Raw genomic sequence first — 19,066 nt, 5'->3', positions numbered from 1 at the left:
GGACAACATAACACAAGCTGTAAAAAAAAAGATAAACCCCATTAGCTTATAGCATTTGCTCAAATCCTACAATTTCTAGTCCATTGTTATGTGTGTGGGTAGCTGTAGCTCCAGATTGATGGTGGCAGTGATAGTTGATCATTCTCATATATAATGGAGCTGGTCTGGCTGGGTGATGCATGGCGTTATACCCTGTTCCTTGGAGGTTTGCCAGGAATGGAAACCTAAATGATGAACTCCATTACTCCGGCCTGACGTGTGTGTGCCCCTGACAGTCCTCCTGGGTAGTATCAGCTCGCGGTGCTATATTTAGCCAGAACCCTGAGCCATTTAGACAAGGACAGGCTCCTACACAGTAAATAGACTTTACCAAAGGACGGTTCTCTCAAAAACGTTGTCAAACAGAGTCCATATCGAATACTAGCTGTTGTGTAGACAGACTGCGGTGAGTACACGCACACTGTGAAAGTGTGTGTTAAAGTGTGTGTTACCTTGCAGGTCCAGGGACACCACGCCTGTTCCATCTTCCAACCCGTCGATGACCTCACACTTATATCTCCCATAATCCTCCAGTGTGAGTTCTGTGATGACCAACGACACATCCGTGGGGGCCGAGTCCTGTAGGTAGACGCGTCCATGGAAACGTCCGTAGCTCCGCTTGTGGAAACCCATGGCAACGAAGACATCCACCTGGAACAAGAAGAAGAAGGATTTGTAAGCGATGACATCAGTTAGTTCTGAGGTTATTCCACGATATGAGTGCCTTTTGCATCTCGTTGATATATTAAGTAGAAATTGTGCACCAATTTTGAATTGTAAAAGCCTGTTACATGAAATTAAGTTCCTCTTAATATAGAACACATGGAGAATTCAATAAATCAGATTTTCAATATGAATAATTCAGCATTTTGACATGTCCCTCCTTGCACCCTGTGTGACTTCTAGAAAGATTTAAACCCACCTATCTTCAAAATGTCTCCAAGTTTTCACCATACTCGTTTTGTTGCTTTGACAAAGTGAATTTTGAAGATGATTATTTATTTCATGTGATTAGTGATTCATTTACATCTGTCCCTCATTTTAAGGTCAACCCTGTTACGTGAACTGAACTCTCGTTTTAATATGGTAAAAAGATTCCTTTTTAGATATTTTTGTTCTAAAGAAACATTTAACATCTAATAGTCAAATCGTAGTGTAAACGCAGGTGAGCTGGGCATCTCTTTTTTACCCTTTTCTGGTGTTGTTTTATGGAAAATTGATTGGGACAAGCATTATACTTCAACCCTGTTACCCATTGATAGACAGGCTAGAAATGTTTTTTGTGTTGTTGTTGTTGTGAAGCTTCCATTCAATTGCCTCCCTGTTGCACACAAAAAAACTCCATTCCCCGTCACAAGGGGATTTATGGCTGATTTCAAATGAAATTGTCAACCCTGTTACGGTCAACCCTGTTACAGTCAACCCTGTTACGGTCAACCCTGTTACTTTATTTGGCACTTATGGGCACTTACAATAATAATGTTTTTTATTTAACCTCTTGAGATGGAAAAATTAAGTGTTTTATGTAGTTGAACATTTGTGCTCTTATAATAGAATGTAAATATTTGGGGACATTTTTTTTGGGGGGCCAAGTTACACTTCTCAAAATGCATCGAATTGGTGGAATGACACTCCTATGGCGAAAAAAACACAACTTTTCAATAAATTTATAGTAAAAAAGATAGAGGAAGATAAAGGTTTTCTAATGTCATCATCAACCAATTAGTAGACATTGCTAATGTCTACTCATAATTGGTTAAAATCACACGATGCACACTGATGATGTCTTTAGAAACTTATCTTCCTCTATCTGTTTTACTACAAAACCTAGAAAAGCGCAATTTTCACATATATTGATGTTGGAGTGGTGCTGAAGATGTAACAAGGCACACCTGTTAATTGAAATGCATTCCAGGTGACTACCTCATTAAGCTGGTTGAGAGAATGCCAAGAGTGTGCAAAGCTGTCATCAAGGCAAAGGGTGGCTACTTTGAAGAATCTCAAATATAAAATATAATTTGATATGTTTAACACTTTTTTTGGTTACTACAGGATTCCAAATGTGTTATTTCATAGTTTTGATGTCTTCACTACTATTCTACAATGTAGAAAATAGTATAAAATAAATAAAAACTACTTGAATGAGTAGGTGTGTCCAAACCTTTGACTGGTGCTGTATATTTTGGGGGGGAATTACATTTCCTGGCAAAAAAGACAGTAAAATCACCAGGAATTCAGCAAAAACTTGTTTAATTTAGGAAATCTGTTCACAAGTACTCCCAGAAATAAAACAATAGTTTGTGTCTTAATGCAATAAAGATGTGAAATGGTATTTATTTTCAAATACAATCTCTTTTGGGGCGTAGTTGTGGTCAATTTGCAGTGTACAAATTATTATAATTATCTTCCGACCATCAACCGACTAACATCAGCCTCCGGCCGAATCTAGTTGCCTACACCTGTCCTAGTCTCTTTTATAATATAGGCTATTGTGGGGCGGCAGGTAGCTTAGTGGTTAGAGTGTTGGACTAGTAACCGGAAGGTTGCAGATCGAATCCCTGAGCTAACAAGGTAAAAATCTGTCGTTCTGCCCCTGAACAATATGTGGAACCCACTGTTTCTAGGCCATCATTGTAAATAAGAATTTGTTCTTAACTGAATTGCCTAGTTAAATAAAGGTAAAAATATTCCACAGTGTACTATTTTTGACCAGACTCTGATCAAAAGTAGTGTATTATATGGAAAAGTTATTTTGATTATAGTTTTATGACATTGGTTCAAGTGTAAACACACCTCTTTGAGGTAGTCTGAGGTCAGCTTAGTCCATTTGATCCTCAGTTTGGGGTTGGCCGGCAGTGACGCATCCCTGTGGAACTTACAGGGCAGGGTGGCATTACCCCCCCGCCTCGACACCACCTTGGACTGCTCCGTCACCACAGAGAGCTGAGGGCCATTCTCTGAAATAAAGGAATGGGTTAAACCATTAGTAATACAGGGGTGGTTCTCTCTTTTTTTTTTTTCTTTCTCTCTCTCATACAGTATCTCTTTCACTCTCTATTCCTAACTTCAACAACAACACTAACCCATTGTTTGGTTCTCTGTATCTTATCAAAAAATGGGCTGGTTTATTTTCTCTGAATGGTATTTAACCTGTTTGTTATCACGTTATGCCATATGAAATCGATTAGCAAGATCTGGGCTTGGAAGCAGAGGCTTGCTCAATAGCTAAATAGTTCCCATCTCTTTCATCCCAAGTGAATTACAACATCCCTGTTGTTCAGCCCTGTCACAAAAACCATGTTCGTTTAATTTTGATTTAAACAATATAGTTCTACATTGTATTTTTTAAATATATATTATAATGTAGCGTGCTGTGTAATGCTGATTTAATGTAAGTGACCAGAGTATTAGGAGAACCCCTGTAGTCAAATATCAGGTTCCAAAAATCTGACTGAGATAATATGTTTATTATGATGTTTATAGATATAATAATATGAACTACTGCCAGTCAACCACACATAATAACATTATGCTAAGGGTCTCATTAACATGTATTTACATCCACATGCAAACAAATCTGTTTCCAACACCAGGTATAAAAATCACTCCAAACCAGGGAGATTATTAACGTCGAAATTGGGCATATATCCATGTCCTGAGGATGTCGGGAAATGCCTTCAAAACAGGCCACTAGGGGCAACAGTGAGCGTTAGTACCATCAAGTAGGGTGTTGTGGATTAGGGTGGTGGATAGGTGAGTTCTGGCTCAGAAGGTTGGGTGTTTAATCCCAGGTGTGGAAACTAGTTTTACATTTTTGTTTTAACCCTATCCCAAACGTTAACCCTTCGGAATGGGTGCCTAAACGTAATGTTTTAACCCTATCCCAAACCTTAACCTTTGCCGAACCATTCGCAATGAGTGCCTAAACTTAACCCTTAACTTCGAAATTTGACGTTTGGAGAAATGGAACGATACAGAGCAGCAGGAGGAATGTTACAGAGAAGCAGGAGCAACAGAAACACTTCGGAATTCTACGTTTGGAGAACGTGGATAGACGTCTAATTTTGCAGTGAGACTGTGGGAGCTTGTTGCTCCAAACACCCTCACCTCCTTAAGCAAAATCTGGTTCCAGGGTTTTCTCTAATACAGCTTGACTGTGCATTCCATCACTACCTCATCTTGTGTTTGATGTTTATTTAATCCTCTCTTCCTGGTGTGGAGCAAATTGATAAGTCTAATATATCTGGAGGCACTATGTAATGTACACAATGGAGCGTCCTCAGTCAACCTGTTCATTGGCAGCGTCATTGGGTACACAATGTTTTACTGGTACAGTAAGGTTCTATAGTCTTACTGCTACAAGCTAAACTTCCATTTCAATCACCCACCAGAAGCAACTTTCACTTTTTCAAAAACAATGATTGGTTTCTACAGTACTTCAATATAATTGATCCAGCACATAACGGTTGAGGGGTAGGTTTAAAGACCAGACCGCCTGCCGTGACCATCCTCTGTACTATGATCCTCAGATCAGAATTGTAAAGGTTGATACATTTTCTGTTAGGGCAAATCAAGTCTGACATTTTAAAGTGGAAATTGAAAACCCTCGAAAACTTTTTAAACCTTCAATACACTACACGTTTGCATTTCCTGCTGTGGAGGAAAACTCTCAGCAACAAAACAGTGATCAAATTAAGATCCTACATCTGTACATCCCTTTTAGGACCAAACGAACCCATTCTACACTGACTGACTGATGGCACATTGATCCTATAGGAGTCCTGTACTGACTATAGGAGTGAGTTAGCACTTCCTCTCTCCAGCCAACTCAGTGAATCTGCCTCCTGAAACTACGATCGATGCTGAAGCTAATTTCTACACTAAAGTTCAACAGAACTGCTTACCACACACACAGTACAGTATACTGCTTTAGCTGGAGAGCTGCACCCGACATACTACTGCTGGTACCACACTCTACCGTAGTACTGTGTGTAGTAAAACCACCTTTATATTGTCACTGCAGAAAGAGCACAGTAGCCAATACACATTCACTGCACCTGCTTTCTAAACATGACACAAACAGGGACATATCTGACCTGCAATCTGCCTCTAAAGCCCAAATAAAGAGCGATAGCAGATAGGATATCAGACAGAGAAAACAAGACCCCACATAGCTGCCCTATCTCTCTCATTCAACAGTTGCAGTGCGTGAGGATACACACACACACACACACAGGCGTGCACACACACACACAGGCGTGCACACACACACACACACACACACACACACACACACACACACACACACACACACACACACACACACACACACACACACACACACATACACATACACATACACATACACAAACACAAACAGAGATAAGATGATACTATGAAACCACAGGAGACATTCCAGGAGTGTGTGTCATAAACGAAACACAGCGACAGGTAAATGTATATTTCAGCCACTCAGCACACACTCTTATCCAGAGTGACTTTCAATTAGAGGTGTTAGACTATCATTGCAGACGGATGGTCATACACCAACACACGCTGGCGTCTACCTTGTACATAGATGGTTCTGTAGTGCTCCAGTTCAGGGTATGCCGTGTCAAAGTTGTCGGCCAAGCTCAGAGAGACCAGGGCACAGATCAGCACAGGAAGCATCTTCTGTCACTACACCCGGGGTCTGCTCACTGCACAAAGAGAGAGGGGGGAAGAGAGAGAGGGTCAGGAAATCCTTATATACCAGCAAAACACCTGCCTCCGTAAAGTGTGTGTGTCTGTTGTGTCTGTTGTGTATTGTCTGTTGTGTGTTGTGTGTGTGTGTGTGTGTTGTGTGTGTGCATGTGCGTGTGTGTGACCTGAGAATATCCCCCTGTACAGAATATATATCTGCAGTGCTGTAAGTTCCCTCTGGAGCAGTCTGATTGCAATAGGAATGCAGCACTCTCTGTGTCCTTGTCACAGCAACCCCCCCCCCCCCCCCCCCCCCCCCCATACACACACACACACACACACACATTCATGCACACACATGCAGGCAGGTATATTTACACACACACACAAACACACACACACACACCACACACACACGCTTACATGCAGGCAGGTAGATGTACACACACACACAAACACACACACACACACACACAAACACACACACACACACACCAGAGATATATAGGGCAGTGGCAGAAATATTTATAGCATGGCATGAGTAAGCAAAACGAGTTATTCTAACTGTCATCACCATCATCACAATCATGATAACTACAGTAGTCATTATCCTCATTGTCATCATCAATGTCATTACCACTCATCATCTCAATCCTTATCATTATCATCATCAGCATCCCTCGGCATTATTCTCACTATTACACTCTTATCAATATCATCATCAGCATCCCTCTATCACAATCATCATCAACATAACCGATTCATGAAAATATACATCTCACATAATCACTATCCATATCACTAATCACAACCACACAGTGCATGTCCACAGAGCTCGAGTACCTGTTCTTGTAGAACACTGAAGAAGCTCTCGACTCTGTAAGAAGAGTGAGTACACACAGAGTACTACACACACAGAGAGAGGATCATATCGCGTCCCAGGGAGCCAGCCGGAGGGGAAACTTTGCCAAACACACTTTTCTCACCAGCGCCCTCACACACTATCCATCTTTAGCCCTGTCCACACACACACAGACACACATCCCAAACTGAGAATAGGAGGACTCACCATCTCAACGTACAGAGTATACACACACTCCTTCCCCTACTCCTAAAGAGTGTGTGTGACCACAGCCATGCAAAACACACAGTGTGTGAGCAGTGTGTGTGTGTGAGCGGTTTCTGTGTGAGCAGTGTGTGTGTGTGAGCGGTATGTGGTGAGTGGTGTGTGGGTTCTCCGCAGTCACTCTGATTGATCCTCAATTATTTTTTTTCCCTTCATTCACTCCCTCCATCCCCTAGTGCTGACGCACTGGCTGACACTGCCAGGTAGGGCTTCTGCAGTCAGCAGAACACTACTCTGCAGAGCACACACACACACACACACACACACACACACACACACACACACACACACACACACACACACACACACACACACACACACACACACACACACACACACACACACACACACACACACACACTGATACAGTATGCACTAACGCACGGACGCACACCACCCTCATCCCCCTCCCAGCCTGAAAATAGTAATTAAGCAGACCAGGATGTTGGGAGTGATAAGAGAGAGGAGAAATAGAGTGAGGAGAGAGATAAATTGAGTGATAGAGGAGAGAGAGAGAGAGAGAGAGAGAGAGAGAGAGAGAGAGAGAGAGAGAGAGAGAGAGAGAGAGAGAGAGAGAGAGAGAGAGAGAGAGAGAGAGAGAGAGAGAGAGAGAGAGAGAGAGAGAGAGAGAGAGAGAGAGAGAGAGAGAGAGAGAGAGAGAGAGAGGGAGAGAGAGAGAGACGGGGAGAGGTGATGAGATGTCCTTTCCTCAGGGAAGGAGAGAGAGAAACAGCGAGAGAATCTCCTCAACTGAGTTCTCCTCTGCAGGAGAGAGAAATGAAGTGTAAAATAACTTAGAGAGAGAGAGAGAGTGGGGAGATATAGAGGGGCAAAGAGAGAGAAAGAACAGCTCTGCAGCAGTATAAGGGATGCAGAGGTTTAGTATCAATAAGACACGCTACATTGACCAGCCTTTAATGCAGCTACTGTAGATTAAACACACATAGTCCTCAAAGGGAACAGGTGTGTATGTGCTTGCATTCGCCTGTGTGCCCAATCACAGCCTATAACCTTGGGAACTCAAACACTCACACATATACACACACACGGCATGTGTGTTTGTCACAATACCTGATGTCACCGGTAAAGACATTCCATTGGCCCATCTGTGTGGAGAGTAAACAGGCAGGAGTGTTTTACGGGCCAGGTGTGTGTGTGTGTGTGTGCGTGTGTGGTTTGGTTTGTTTTGGTTTCACTATCCTTGTGGGGACCAGAAGGTTTGGTTTAGTTTTAGGGTTAGGGGTTTAGAGTTAGGCTTAGAGTTAGAGGTTATGGAAAATGTTTTTTTTTATGAATGTTTTGGTCTCCACAAGGATAGTAAAACAAACTGTGTGTGTGTGTGGATGCTCATCAGCTGTGATGCTGTGATGCTGGAGCTGTGTTGTGAATTATCTTATGAAGAGTCTAAGTATCTCTGATGGAACTACTGACAACTAAGACCATTATGTTATGTTTGCATTGAAGAAAGGACTGACAGGGTACAGATACAGCTGTAGTGGAATACGAGAAGGATGTGGGGGACAGGTCGTTATTGTAAAGAAGAATTTGGTCTTAATTGACGTACCTGTATATATACAGTACCAGTCAAAAGTTTGGACACACCTACTCAATCAAGGGTTTTTCTTATTTTTTAAAATATTTTTTTTTACAATTTTCTACATTGTAGAATAATAGGGAAGACATCAAAACTATTAAATAACACATATGGTTTCATGTAGTAACCCAAAAAGTGTTGAACATATCAAAATATATTTTAGATTTTAGATTGTTCAAAGTAGCCACCCTTTGCCTTGATGACAGCTTTGCACACTCTTGGCATTCTCTCAACTAGCTTCACCTGGAATGCTTTTCCAACAGTCTTGAAGGAGATCTCACATATGCTGACCACTTGTTGGCTGCTTTTCCTTTACTCTGCGGTCCAACACGGTTGAAAAACAAATGATAGTCCCACTAAGAGCAAACCAGATAGGATGGTGTATCACTGAAGAATGCTGTGGTAGCCACGCGGGTTAAGTTTGCCTTGAATTCTAAATAAATCACAGACAGTGTCACCAGCAAAGCACCCCCACATCATCACACCTCCTCCTTCATGCTTCATGTTGGGAACCACACATGCAGAGATCATCTCACAAAGACACAGCGGTTGGAACCAAAATCTCACATTTTGACTCGTCAGACCAAAGGACAGATTTCCACCTGTCTAATGTCCATTGCTCGTGTTTCTTTCCCAAAGCAAGTATTTTCTTATTATTGGTGTCCTTTGTAGTGGTTTCTTTGCAGCAATTTGACCATGAAGGCCTGATTCACACAGGCTCCTCTGAACAGTTTATGCATCAGCATTGCTTGCTGTTTGGGGTTTTAGGCTGGGTTTCTGTACAGCACTTCGAGATATTAGCTGATGTACGAAGGGCTATATAAATAAATTGGATTTGATTTGATGTGTCTGTTACTTGAACTCTGTGAAGCATTTATTTGGGCTGCAAACTGAGGTGCAGTTAACTCTAAGGAACGTATCCTCTGCAGCATAGATAACTATGGGTCTTCCTTTCCTGTGGCAGTTTCCGCTCAACGTTCAAAGTTCTTGAAGTTTTCTGCATTGATCGACCCTCATATCTTAAAGTAATGATGGACTGTCTTTTCCCTTTGCTTATTTGAGCTGTTCTTGCCATAATATGGACTTGGTATTTTACCAAATAAGGCTATATTCTGTATACCATCCCTATTTTGACACAACACAACTGATTGGCTCAAATGCATGAAGAAGGAAAGAAATTCCACAAATTAACTTTTAACAAGGCAGACCTGTTAATTGAAATGCATTCGTCATGAAGCTGGTTGAGAGAATGCCAAAAGTGTGCAAAGCTGTCGTCAAGGCAAAGGGTAGTTACTTTGAAGATTCTTAATAGAAAATATATTTTGATTTGTTTAAAACTTTTTGGGGTACTGCATGATTCCATATGTGTTATTTCAAAGTTTTCTAATCAAATCAAATCAAAATGTGTAGACCTTACCGTTTACTTACAAGCCCTTAACCAACAATGCAGTTCAAGAAAGAGTTAAGAAAATATTTACCAAATAAACTAAAGTAAAAAATAATAAAAAGTAACACAGTAAAATATCAATAACAAGACTATATACAGGGGTATCGGTACCGAGTCAATGTGCGGGGTTAGTCAAGATAATATTTTCATGTAAGTAGGGGGTAAAGTGACTAAGCATAAATAATAAACAGTGAGTAGCAGCAGTGTAAAAACAAATGGGGGGAGGTGGGGTGTCAATGTAAATAGTCAGGTTGTCCACTTGATTAATTGTTCAGTAGCCTAATGGTTTGGGGGAAGAAGCTGTTTAGGATCCTTTTGGTCCGAGACTTGGTGCTCCGGTACAGCTTGCCGTGCGGTAGCAGAGAGAACAGTCTATGACTTGGGTGACTGGAGTCTTAAACAATTTTTTGGGCTTTCCTCTGACACCGCCTAGTATATAGGTCTTGGATGGCAGGAAGCTTTGCCCCAGTGATGTACTGGGCCGTACGAACTACCCTCTCTAGTGCCTTACGGTGAGATACCGAGTAGTTGCCATACCAGGTGTTGATGCAACCGGTCAGTATGCTCTCAATCGTGCAGCTGTAGAACTTTTTGAGAATCTGGGGACCCATAACAAATCTTTTCAGTCTCCTGAGAGGTGTTGTCGTACCCTCTCCACGATTGTCTTGGTGTTTTTGGACCATAGTTTGTTGGTGATGTGGACACCAAGGAACTTGAAACTCTCGACCTGCTCAACTACAGCCACGTCAATGTTAATGGGGGCCTGTTCGGCCCGGCTTTTCCTGTAGTCCATGATCAGCTCCTTTGTCTTGCTCACATTGAGGGAGAGGTTGTTGTTCTGGCACCACACTGCCAGTTCTCTGACCTTCTCCCTATAGGCTGTCTCATCGTTGTCGGTGATCAGGCCTACCACTGTTGTGTCATCACCAAACTTAATGATGGTGTTGGAGTCGTGTTTAGCCACGCAGTCGTGGGTGAACAGGGAGTACAGGAGGGGACTAAGCATGCACCCCTGAGGGGCCCCTGTGTTGTTGTCTACCCTTACCATGTGTTGATGTCTACCCTTACCACATGGGGGACAGCCCATCAGGAAGTCCAGGATCCAGTTGCAGAGGGCGGGGTTCAGTACCAGGGTCTTTAGCTTAGTGATGAGCTTTATGGGCACTATGGTGTTGAACGCTGAGCTGTAGTCAATGAACAGCATTCTCACATAGGTGTTCCTTTTGTCCAGTGGGAAAGTGCAGTGTGGAGTGCGATTGAGATTGTGTCATCTGTGGATCTGTTGGGGCGGTATGTGAATTGGAGTGGATCTAGTGTATCCAGGATGATGCTGTTGATGTGAGCCATGGCCAGCCTTTCAAAGCACTTCATGGCTACCGATGTGAGTGCTACGGGGCGGTAATCATTTAGGCAGGTTACCTTCACTTCCTTGGGCACAGGGACTATGGTGGTCTGCTTGAAACATGTAGGTATTAAAGACTCAGTCAGGGAGAGGTTGAAAATATCAGTGAAGACACTTGCCAGTTGGTCCGCGCATGCTTTGAGTACACGTCCTGGTAATCCGTCTGTCCCCGCGGCTTTGTGAATGTTGACCTGTTTAAAGGTCTTGCTCACATCTGCTACCGAGAGCGTTATCACACAGTCGTCGGGAACAGCTGGTGCTCTCATGCATGTTTCAGTTTTGCTTGCTTCGAAGCGAGCATAAAAGGCATTTAGCTTGTCTGGTAGGCTCGTGTCACTGGGCAGCTTGCGGCTGGGTTTCCCTTTTCAGTCCGCAATAGTTTTCAAGCCCTGCCACATCCAACTAGCATCAGAGCCGGTGTAGTAGGATTCAATCTTAATCCTGTATTGACGCTTTGCCTGTTTGATGGTTAGTCTGAGGGCGTTTTGATGTCTTCACTATTATTCTACAATGTAAAAAATAAAGAATAACCCTGGAATGAGTAGTTGTGTCCAAACTTTTGACTGGTACTGTATATATATATTTTTTTAAATGTCTGTCAGTCTGTCCCTGGCATCGATTCAACAACACAGGACAACTCCCAGTTGCTGATCATGTTCAGTTACAACACCAAGCAAGTGATTGGAGCTACGGGCAACACACTGTGAATCAGTCCAGAGAGTAAACAGAGAGAGAACGAGACAGAAAGAGAGAGAGAGATTTTTCTTGAGTTGGAGTGTATGTCTCAACAGTTAGACGAATGATGGGGATACCATATCAAAGAAAAGCTGATGGTGAGACAGAGAGCAAGAGCAAGACAGAGACACGCACACAAACACACACACACACTTAAGGTGCTCATTGCCAAGATCAAATGTAAAGTATACAGATGATGTCACAGTAATCTAAGTGCTGGGTGGGTTCTTACTGAAACACTCAAATCAGGCTGTCACACACACACACACACACACACACACACACACACACACACACACACACACACACACACACACACACACACACACACACACACACACACACACACACACACACACACAGAGGCTGGCTGGCTAAGACATTGCAATCAGGCTATCACAGTGAAAACCAGCTGGCGCCCTCACTTTGTATTTCCATTCCTAATTTGGGAACACAGTTCTGGGAACATGTCTATTAACCTCTACATGACAATCACACACTAATGGTTAATGCAATAGAGAATGGGGTTTACAGTGTCATCTTTACGAGAATTTAGCATTTAAAGGGATAGTTCACCCAATGACCAAATGACTGTGTTCCCTTGCCTGAAAGTAGCTGGGCCAAGGAAGACCACAATCCACACTCTGGGCACAAATCACCTCAAAGTAACTATCCCTTTAAAGCGTTGACCCCTTTCCCATATTGATGAATGAACGTGTGCCAAGCTCTTTCACAAGGCACTCAGGATACTGGATATGAGATGACTAAAGCTTTTGGGTTAACTTTTGGACACATACACACAGTTAGGGTGCATCGGTGGAGGATTTGCACAAACACTTTCCAGCACAAACTTAAAGCAGACTGAGTGGGGGGCTCCAAGACAAATATGTCCAAGAAACACTGTGAGGTCTCCCACCTCATGGGCCCCTGGTTTTGGCTCTCTCCAGCCTCCATCTCCCCTTTGGCCCCTGGGTCCATGCTTTGGCTTTGTGTCTGGCAACCCACAGCACCAGCAATAATATGATTTGGGGAGTCATTGTTTCTATCCTTTCTGTTTTTCACTGAGTGGATTATAATGAAAAGACAATAACATAATTCCCTGAATAAACGATTGTTGATTTTCTTATCAAGTAAACCTATGCCATTCACCTGGATATCGCTTACAATAGGAGATATTCCAAAATATGCATTATTCTGATGTAAAGATTTTATCCCACTAGGTACAGCTTTTATAACAGTGTCATATTCCTTGCTTGAAACCTCAAAGTTGTATCTTTCCATAAATTCTCTCCTGGTAAATAGATTCCTACTAATACTAACTAATTGGTTGACAAGGACAATGTTCTTCGAGAACCAGTTACGGTAAAATAACATCTTGTTTCTATGTAATATCGACCCATTAGTCCATATAAAACATTTATGAGGTGAAAAGTTGTGTTTATACAGCAAAGCCCAGCACATTAAAGCCTGCTTGTGAAAAGCCGGCAATTTCACAGGAAGTTTACCCACAATATACGGACATTGTAGTAAAAAAATGAAGCACTCCGAGCTTCTGAAAAACAAAATGAGGTATAATATTCCGGAAACTATGAGGATTTTTTATGTACCTTTTTTAACCCAGTTGACCTTTGATATCTGATTGAAGAGAGTGAAGTCTAAGACATTTAGACCGCCATCACAAACACTGTTGGTCTAGGAAGTCTATTCCCTCTGCGATATTTTATTGGGCTTCATCGTTTGATGTAAACTGGCGTCGTGCTTGGCTCAGTCCACACAAATTTATGGTGACCAATAAAGTAAAGGAGATCTCCTTTCAGATTATCCATAGATTCTATCCGTGTAATAGCTTGATTTCTAAATATATACCTGATGTTACCAGTGAATGCTGTTTTTGTGAACTAGAAACGGAATCGATTGAACACTTATTCTGTCATTGTTTACAGAGTGAAGTGTTCTGGACTGATCTTGGCAACAAAATGCATACAACAATTGAAATATCTAAGTTTGACATATTATTTTACCACACTGATTCCACAATTGAACGTGAGTATGTCATAAATCTCTTTATTTTATTAGGAAACATTTTCATACACAAATCTAAATTTATGAAGAAAAATACCCTTTTCTTAATTTTTTATCTGATTTGGAAAACTATTTAGAGTCATTAAAACGTATACACAACAAAATGTCAAAAAAAATTATTCGCTACATGTCTGTATTTGAATTGATATAACGTGGATTTGCATTATATATATTTTTTCTTCTCTTATTTCTAAATTATAATAATAAATAAATAAATAAATAATAAATAGAATAATATAATTAGCAACTGAACAACTATGTCCAGTCAGGGCTTTGAGCACGTTGGGAAACACTACATGCATTTAATCCATTAGTTATTGTCTTTGAATCAAATGAAATCAAACTTAAAGGGAAAATCAGTGGTGTAAAGTACATAAGTAAAAATACTTTAAAGTACTACTTAAGTCGTTTTTTGGGATATCTGTACTTTACTTTAAAATTTGAAATTTTTGACAACTTTTACTTCACTACATTCCTTAAGGATATATTGTACTTTTTACTCCATACATTTTCGTTGACACCCAAAAGTACTTGTTACATTTTGAATGCTTAGCAGTACAGGAAAATAGTCAAATTCACGCACTTTTCAACTGAACATCCCTGGTCATCCCTACTGCCTTTGAGCTGGCGGACTCACTAAACACACATGCTTCGTTTGTAAACGATGTCTAAATGTTGGAGTGTGCCCGTGGCTTTCCGTAAGTAATAACAAAATAAAAAATAGTGCCATCTGGTTTGCTTAATATAAGGAATTTGAAATGATTTATACTTTTACTTTTGATACTTAACTATATTTTAAACCAAATACTTTTATATTTTTAACTCAAGTAGAATTCTACTGGGTGACTTTTACTTTTACTTGAGCCATTTTCTAATAAGGTATCTTTACGTTAACTCAAGTATGATAGTTGGGTACTTTTCCACCACTGGGGAATTCTATTTTGGATTTTTTTTTCATATGTCCATTGTTGATACAGTCCCAAAATATGTTCCATGTCAGCAGTCAAGTTTTCAAGATATTGGACTTTCAAAAGGCAAAGTGTATCATATTATTTAAGTGTATTTTACAGGACTGCCACAATACACTTACCAGACCACTACAGGGGTATATGCTAAGCTAATGAAGAAGACACTGTGTTGGAAGGGAGGGAATATGTATTTCTATTAAGTGCCCCTTGATCTGTGGGGTCTTGAGGAATGCCCCAGCTGCAGTGATGTCTGATGTCTGTATTTTCACATTGTCTGAGAACCCCGTACCCTTGTCCCTGCCGTAGCTAACACATATCAGGCTCTCTCCGGGGAACAGGACAACACAACCACTCCCAGTGTTTGTGTGTATACGTGCTAGCATGTTTTCATACGTGGCCTCGGCCACTGAGAGGGACACAACATGTCTGGTTGACGGTGGGTAACCAGATAGCCAGTCGGTGACATACCATTATGACTGGGCACTGACTGACGGATTGTCCTCCATTACTGGTCATTTATGACCGTCATCAAAATATCACTCTGTGTCCACTTTCAGAGCTCCTTACAACCTTGGCTACAATCCATCGGTTGGAGGAGAAAAGAGGGTGACCATGACATACCCAGTGACCAATGACTAGAGCCGGCCTTATTTACGACCAAACACACGTATCCGAGAGGACAATTAACCGTCACAAATCCTCTCCCTAGGCCAAGCATAAAACAGGCTCTCTGGCTACAGTTAAACACTCTGTGGAATCTTCCCCAGCGCACATACTCCTTGGGAGTCTGCCCGAGCAGCACCAAGACTAAAACAGGGCTGCAGAATGACAGGCACGTCCCAACAGCAACCAGCTATAGTGACATCCTGATGGACTGTGACTGTGAGACTGGGATACTGCAGTTCATCACTGAGCTGATTTTTTTTTGATGAGTCATCATGCCTCTGTGAGGAGTGACGGATGCACGCACGCACGCACGCACGCACGCACGCACGCACGCACGCACGCACGCACGCACGCACGCACGCACGCACGCACGCACGCACACACACACACACACACACACACACACACACACACACACACACACACACACACACACACACACACACACAAAGAAATATGTCTACACATGATATCAAAATGTGTCTCACATCCACTGTGTCTGCATTGGGACCGGATTCTCTGTATGGAAATTATTTGACAGCTAATCTTTCAAAATAACATCTATTATTTATTTATTTCTCACTCAGCTATCATATTAAAAACATTTCTCTCCGCCCCATGGCAAAATGAGTAGAATTGCAGCAAAATTGCATCTAACATTTTCTTGATTGGTAAGTTGGTCTATCTATAGAGCCAGCTATCTAAATGTGTAGTAATCATGGTTGAATTACAGGCTGGGGTCCCTCGCTGATTTTGTTAGTCACTCTCCCTCAGATAACATACAGTATTAAAAACTTCAAACATTTCTCTCCTCCTTATGGCGAAATGTGTAGAATTGCAGGAAATTGCAGGAATTGCAGGAAAAATTGCAGGAAAAATTGCACTTAGGGCTCCCAAAAGGCTAGGGCCAGCTCTGACCCCATGTGTGGGTATGGATGTGCGTTCACAGACCAGTGAGCAACAGTGATCCCTCATGATTAGTTCAGATTTTTTGTGGCCCCCATCCCTGATTTATGGTTTCACTGTCGAGATCCGAGATATTCAGACACAATGCATGCCTGATTACTTCCGGAGGTGATCAGGAAGATCTGTTCACAATCAGATCACAATGTGTCTTTTAATCATCGAAACCTGTCTGAAAATGTGGGCACAATCAGAATGTGGACAAGATCAGAACTAAGGATGCATGTTAGCACCAGGTATAAATGGGGCTAGAGAGTCAGCAAAGACCCTACACTCTTACATGCTGACCGGACACGTTGTGTGTGCGAGCGTCGCAAAATAAATTTAGAAATCCATGTTATTCAATTATTGCACCCACACTGCTCGCGCGCGCCAACGAGTGTCTGCGATGCCAAGGGCTAAAATAGAACTCCTTTCTATTTCTGACGCAGATCGCGCCACAAGTCCTGCCTCTCCCATCTCCTCATTGGTTTATAGAAGCAGGTACCCACGTGCCATTTCCTCATTGGTTATACCCACGTGGGTGATTGAAAGACCAAATGTTTTGCCGGTTGTCGTGGTAGAAGTGTAGATGCCAATCACCATATAAGTTCAACGATGAAAAAGCCTGGAAGGAGGAGAGATGACTAGAAACGATTCGGTTGGCCGTTTTATGTGTGGATTAATTGTCGGAGTAGAAGACCTTGTGCATTTCAGGTAAAATAACAACTCAATGTTTATATCGCAGGACAAATTAGCTAGCAACAGCAAGCTAGCTAAATAGGACAAATTAGCTAGCAAGTGCAAGCTAACTAGCTAAATTGCCATACATGTTTAATGCTTTTCGACCTGTCCCCAAATTCATGTCATTGGTTCAGAGTTTGTTTTGATATTTTAACCTGCGTGTCGTGATCGTGTTTGGTGTAGGGGGACAAAATAAATGAATGCACGATAGCGCACGATGGCGCACGCGCGGAGCCGGTTTGGATTTTGTGTTAGAAAAAAGGGTTCCAAAATGGTTCTTCGCCTGTCCCCATAGGAAACCCTTTTGGGTTTCAGGTAGAACCCATTTGTGTTCCTTTGTAGAAAGGGTTCTATATCACAGGAGGTTGGTGGCACCTTAATTGGGGAGGACAGGCTTGTGGTAATGGTTGGAGAGGAATAGGTGGAATGGTATAAACTACATCAAACACATGATTTTCCATTTGTTTGATGCCGTTCCATTCGCTCGTTTCCAGACATTATTATGAGCCTTTCTCCCCTCAGCAGCCCCCACTGTTCTACATGGAACCAAAAGGGTTCTCCCTGCAACCATAAAGGGTTCTTCAAAGGGTTCTCTTATGGGGACAGCCGAAGATCCTTTCAAGGTTCTAGACAGCACCTTTTTTCTCTCTAAGAGTGTATTCCTTAGTCTCGTGACATCATCAACTGATAAGGAGAATAGCCATACTATAGATCTAGAGAGAAACGCCAGAGAATGACGAAAGACAAGATACAGAGAGAGAGAGAGAGAGAGAGAGGAGGGGAGGATAGAGAAAGACCGAGGAAGTAAGGAAAAATGAGAGAGGATGAAGCCAAAAAGACTTCAGAACTACCTTCACCTACTGCAGGGATGGCTACCATCCTCATCGAGTGCTACTGGAGGACAAATACAAATACTGGGTGTGCCCTGTGGGCTTTCGTTCCAGCCCTGCTCTTGCACACTATGCAGCTGCTCATTGTACATTTATTAGCTTCAGCTGTGTGAGTAGAGTTGTCCCCCAACAGAGTGTTAGGAAACACTTACTTTGTGTCTGTCCAAGGGGTTCTGCTATGTGAACTCACAATAACTATGAAGCTGAAACTATCTGTCTGAACCTATAACAGCCCAGGTGTCCTCGTCCTGCACTCTCTGGCTACACATCAGGACACACACGCACGCACGCACGCACGCACGCACGCACGCACGCACGCACGCACGCACGCACGCACGCACGCACACACACACACACACACACACACACACACACACACACACACACACACACACACACACACAAACACAAACACACACACACACACTGTGGAGCTGTAATGCTATATTCCATCTCCCCTAGCGACCATGCAGAGTATTACAACACTCAGTTACTCAACTCCCCTAACAATCACCTGTCAACTAATCATCATATTCCATATGTTTACATGTAGCAGCCCCACAGCAGCCCAGGGGAGCTCTTGGCAGTGAGTGTGGAGGGACGGAGAGAGGAAAGAAAAGCTTTATAGGAAGTAAATGCACGGGTTCCATTTCATGCATATTTAACAGACACACCCAGACATTCATCTAGAGCAGGGAACTTCGATGGGGGTGGGTGCTATAAAAAATCGGAACTCATCATGAGGGCCT

General features: G+C 42.3%; 1 protein-coding gene across 3 annotated transcripts in view; it reads right to left on the bottom strand.

Moving 5' to 3' along the window:
* Nucleotides 1–19,066, bottom strand: part of LOC139552124 (hyaluronan and proteoglycan link protein 1-like) — a 35,104-nt gene that overhangs the window by 3,924 nt on the left and 12,114 nt on the right. The window contains exons 1-4 of one of the 3 annotated variants that reach the window (XM_071363550.1): nucleotides 6,791–7,021; nucleotides 5,607–5,738; nucleotides 2,833–2,996; nucleotides 492–690 (exon numbers count right to left, since the gene is read on the bottom strand). In XM_071363550.1, the coding sequence (XP_071219651.1) occupies nucleotides 492–690; nucleotides 2,833–2,996; nucleotides 5,607–5,709 (466 nt within the window). In that variant the 5' untranslated portion in view covers nucleotides 5,710–5,738; nucleotides 6,791–7,021. Of the gene's footprint in view, nucleotides 1–491; nucleotides 691–2,832; nucleotides 2,997–5,606; nucleotides 5,739–6,564; nucleotides 6,700–6,790; nucleotides 7,022–19,066 lie in introns of those variants that run through there. The other 2 variants (XM_071363551.1, XM_071363549.1) reach the window with 2 other exon arrangements.

This window comes from Salvelinus alpinus, chromosome 24 (assembly GCF_045679555.1).
Source record: "Salvelinus alpinus chromosome 24, SLU_Salpinus.1, whole genome shotgun sequence".
NCBI lineage: Eukaryota > Metazoa > Chordata > Actinopteri > Salmoniformes > Salmonidae > Salvelinus > Salvelinus alpinus.
Note: the sequence above shows the minus strand (reverse complement) of the source record. Positions and strands in the feature narration are given on the sequence as shown.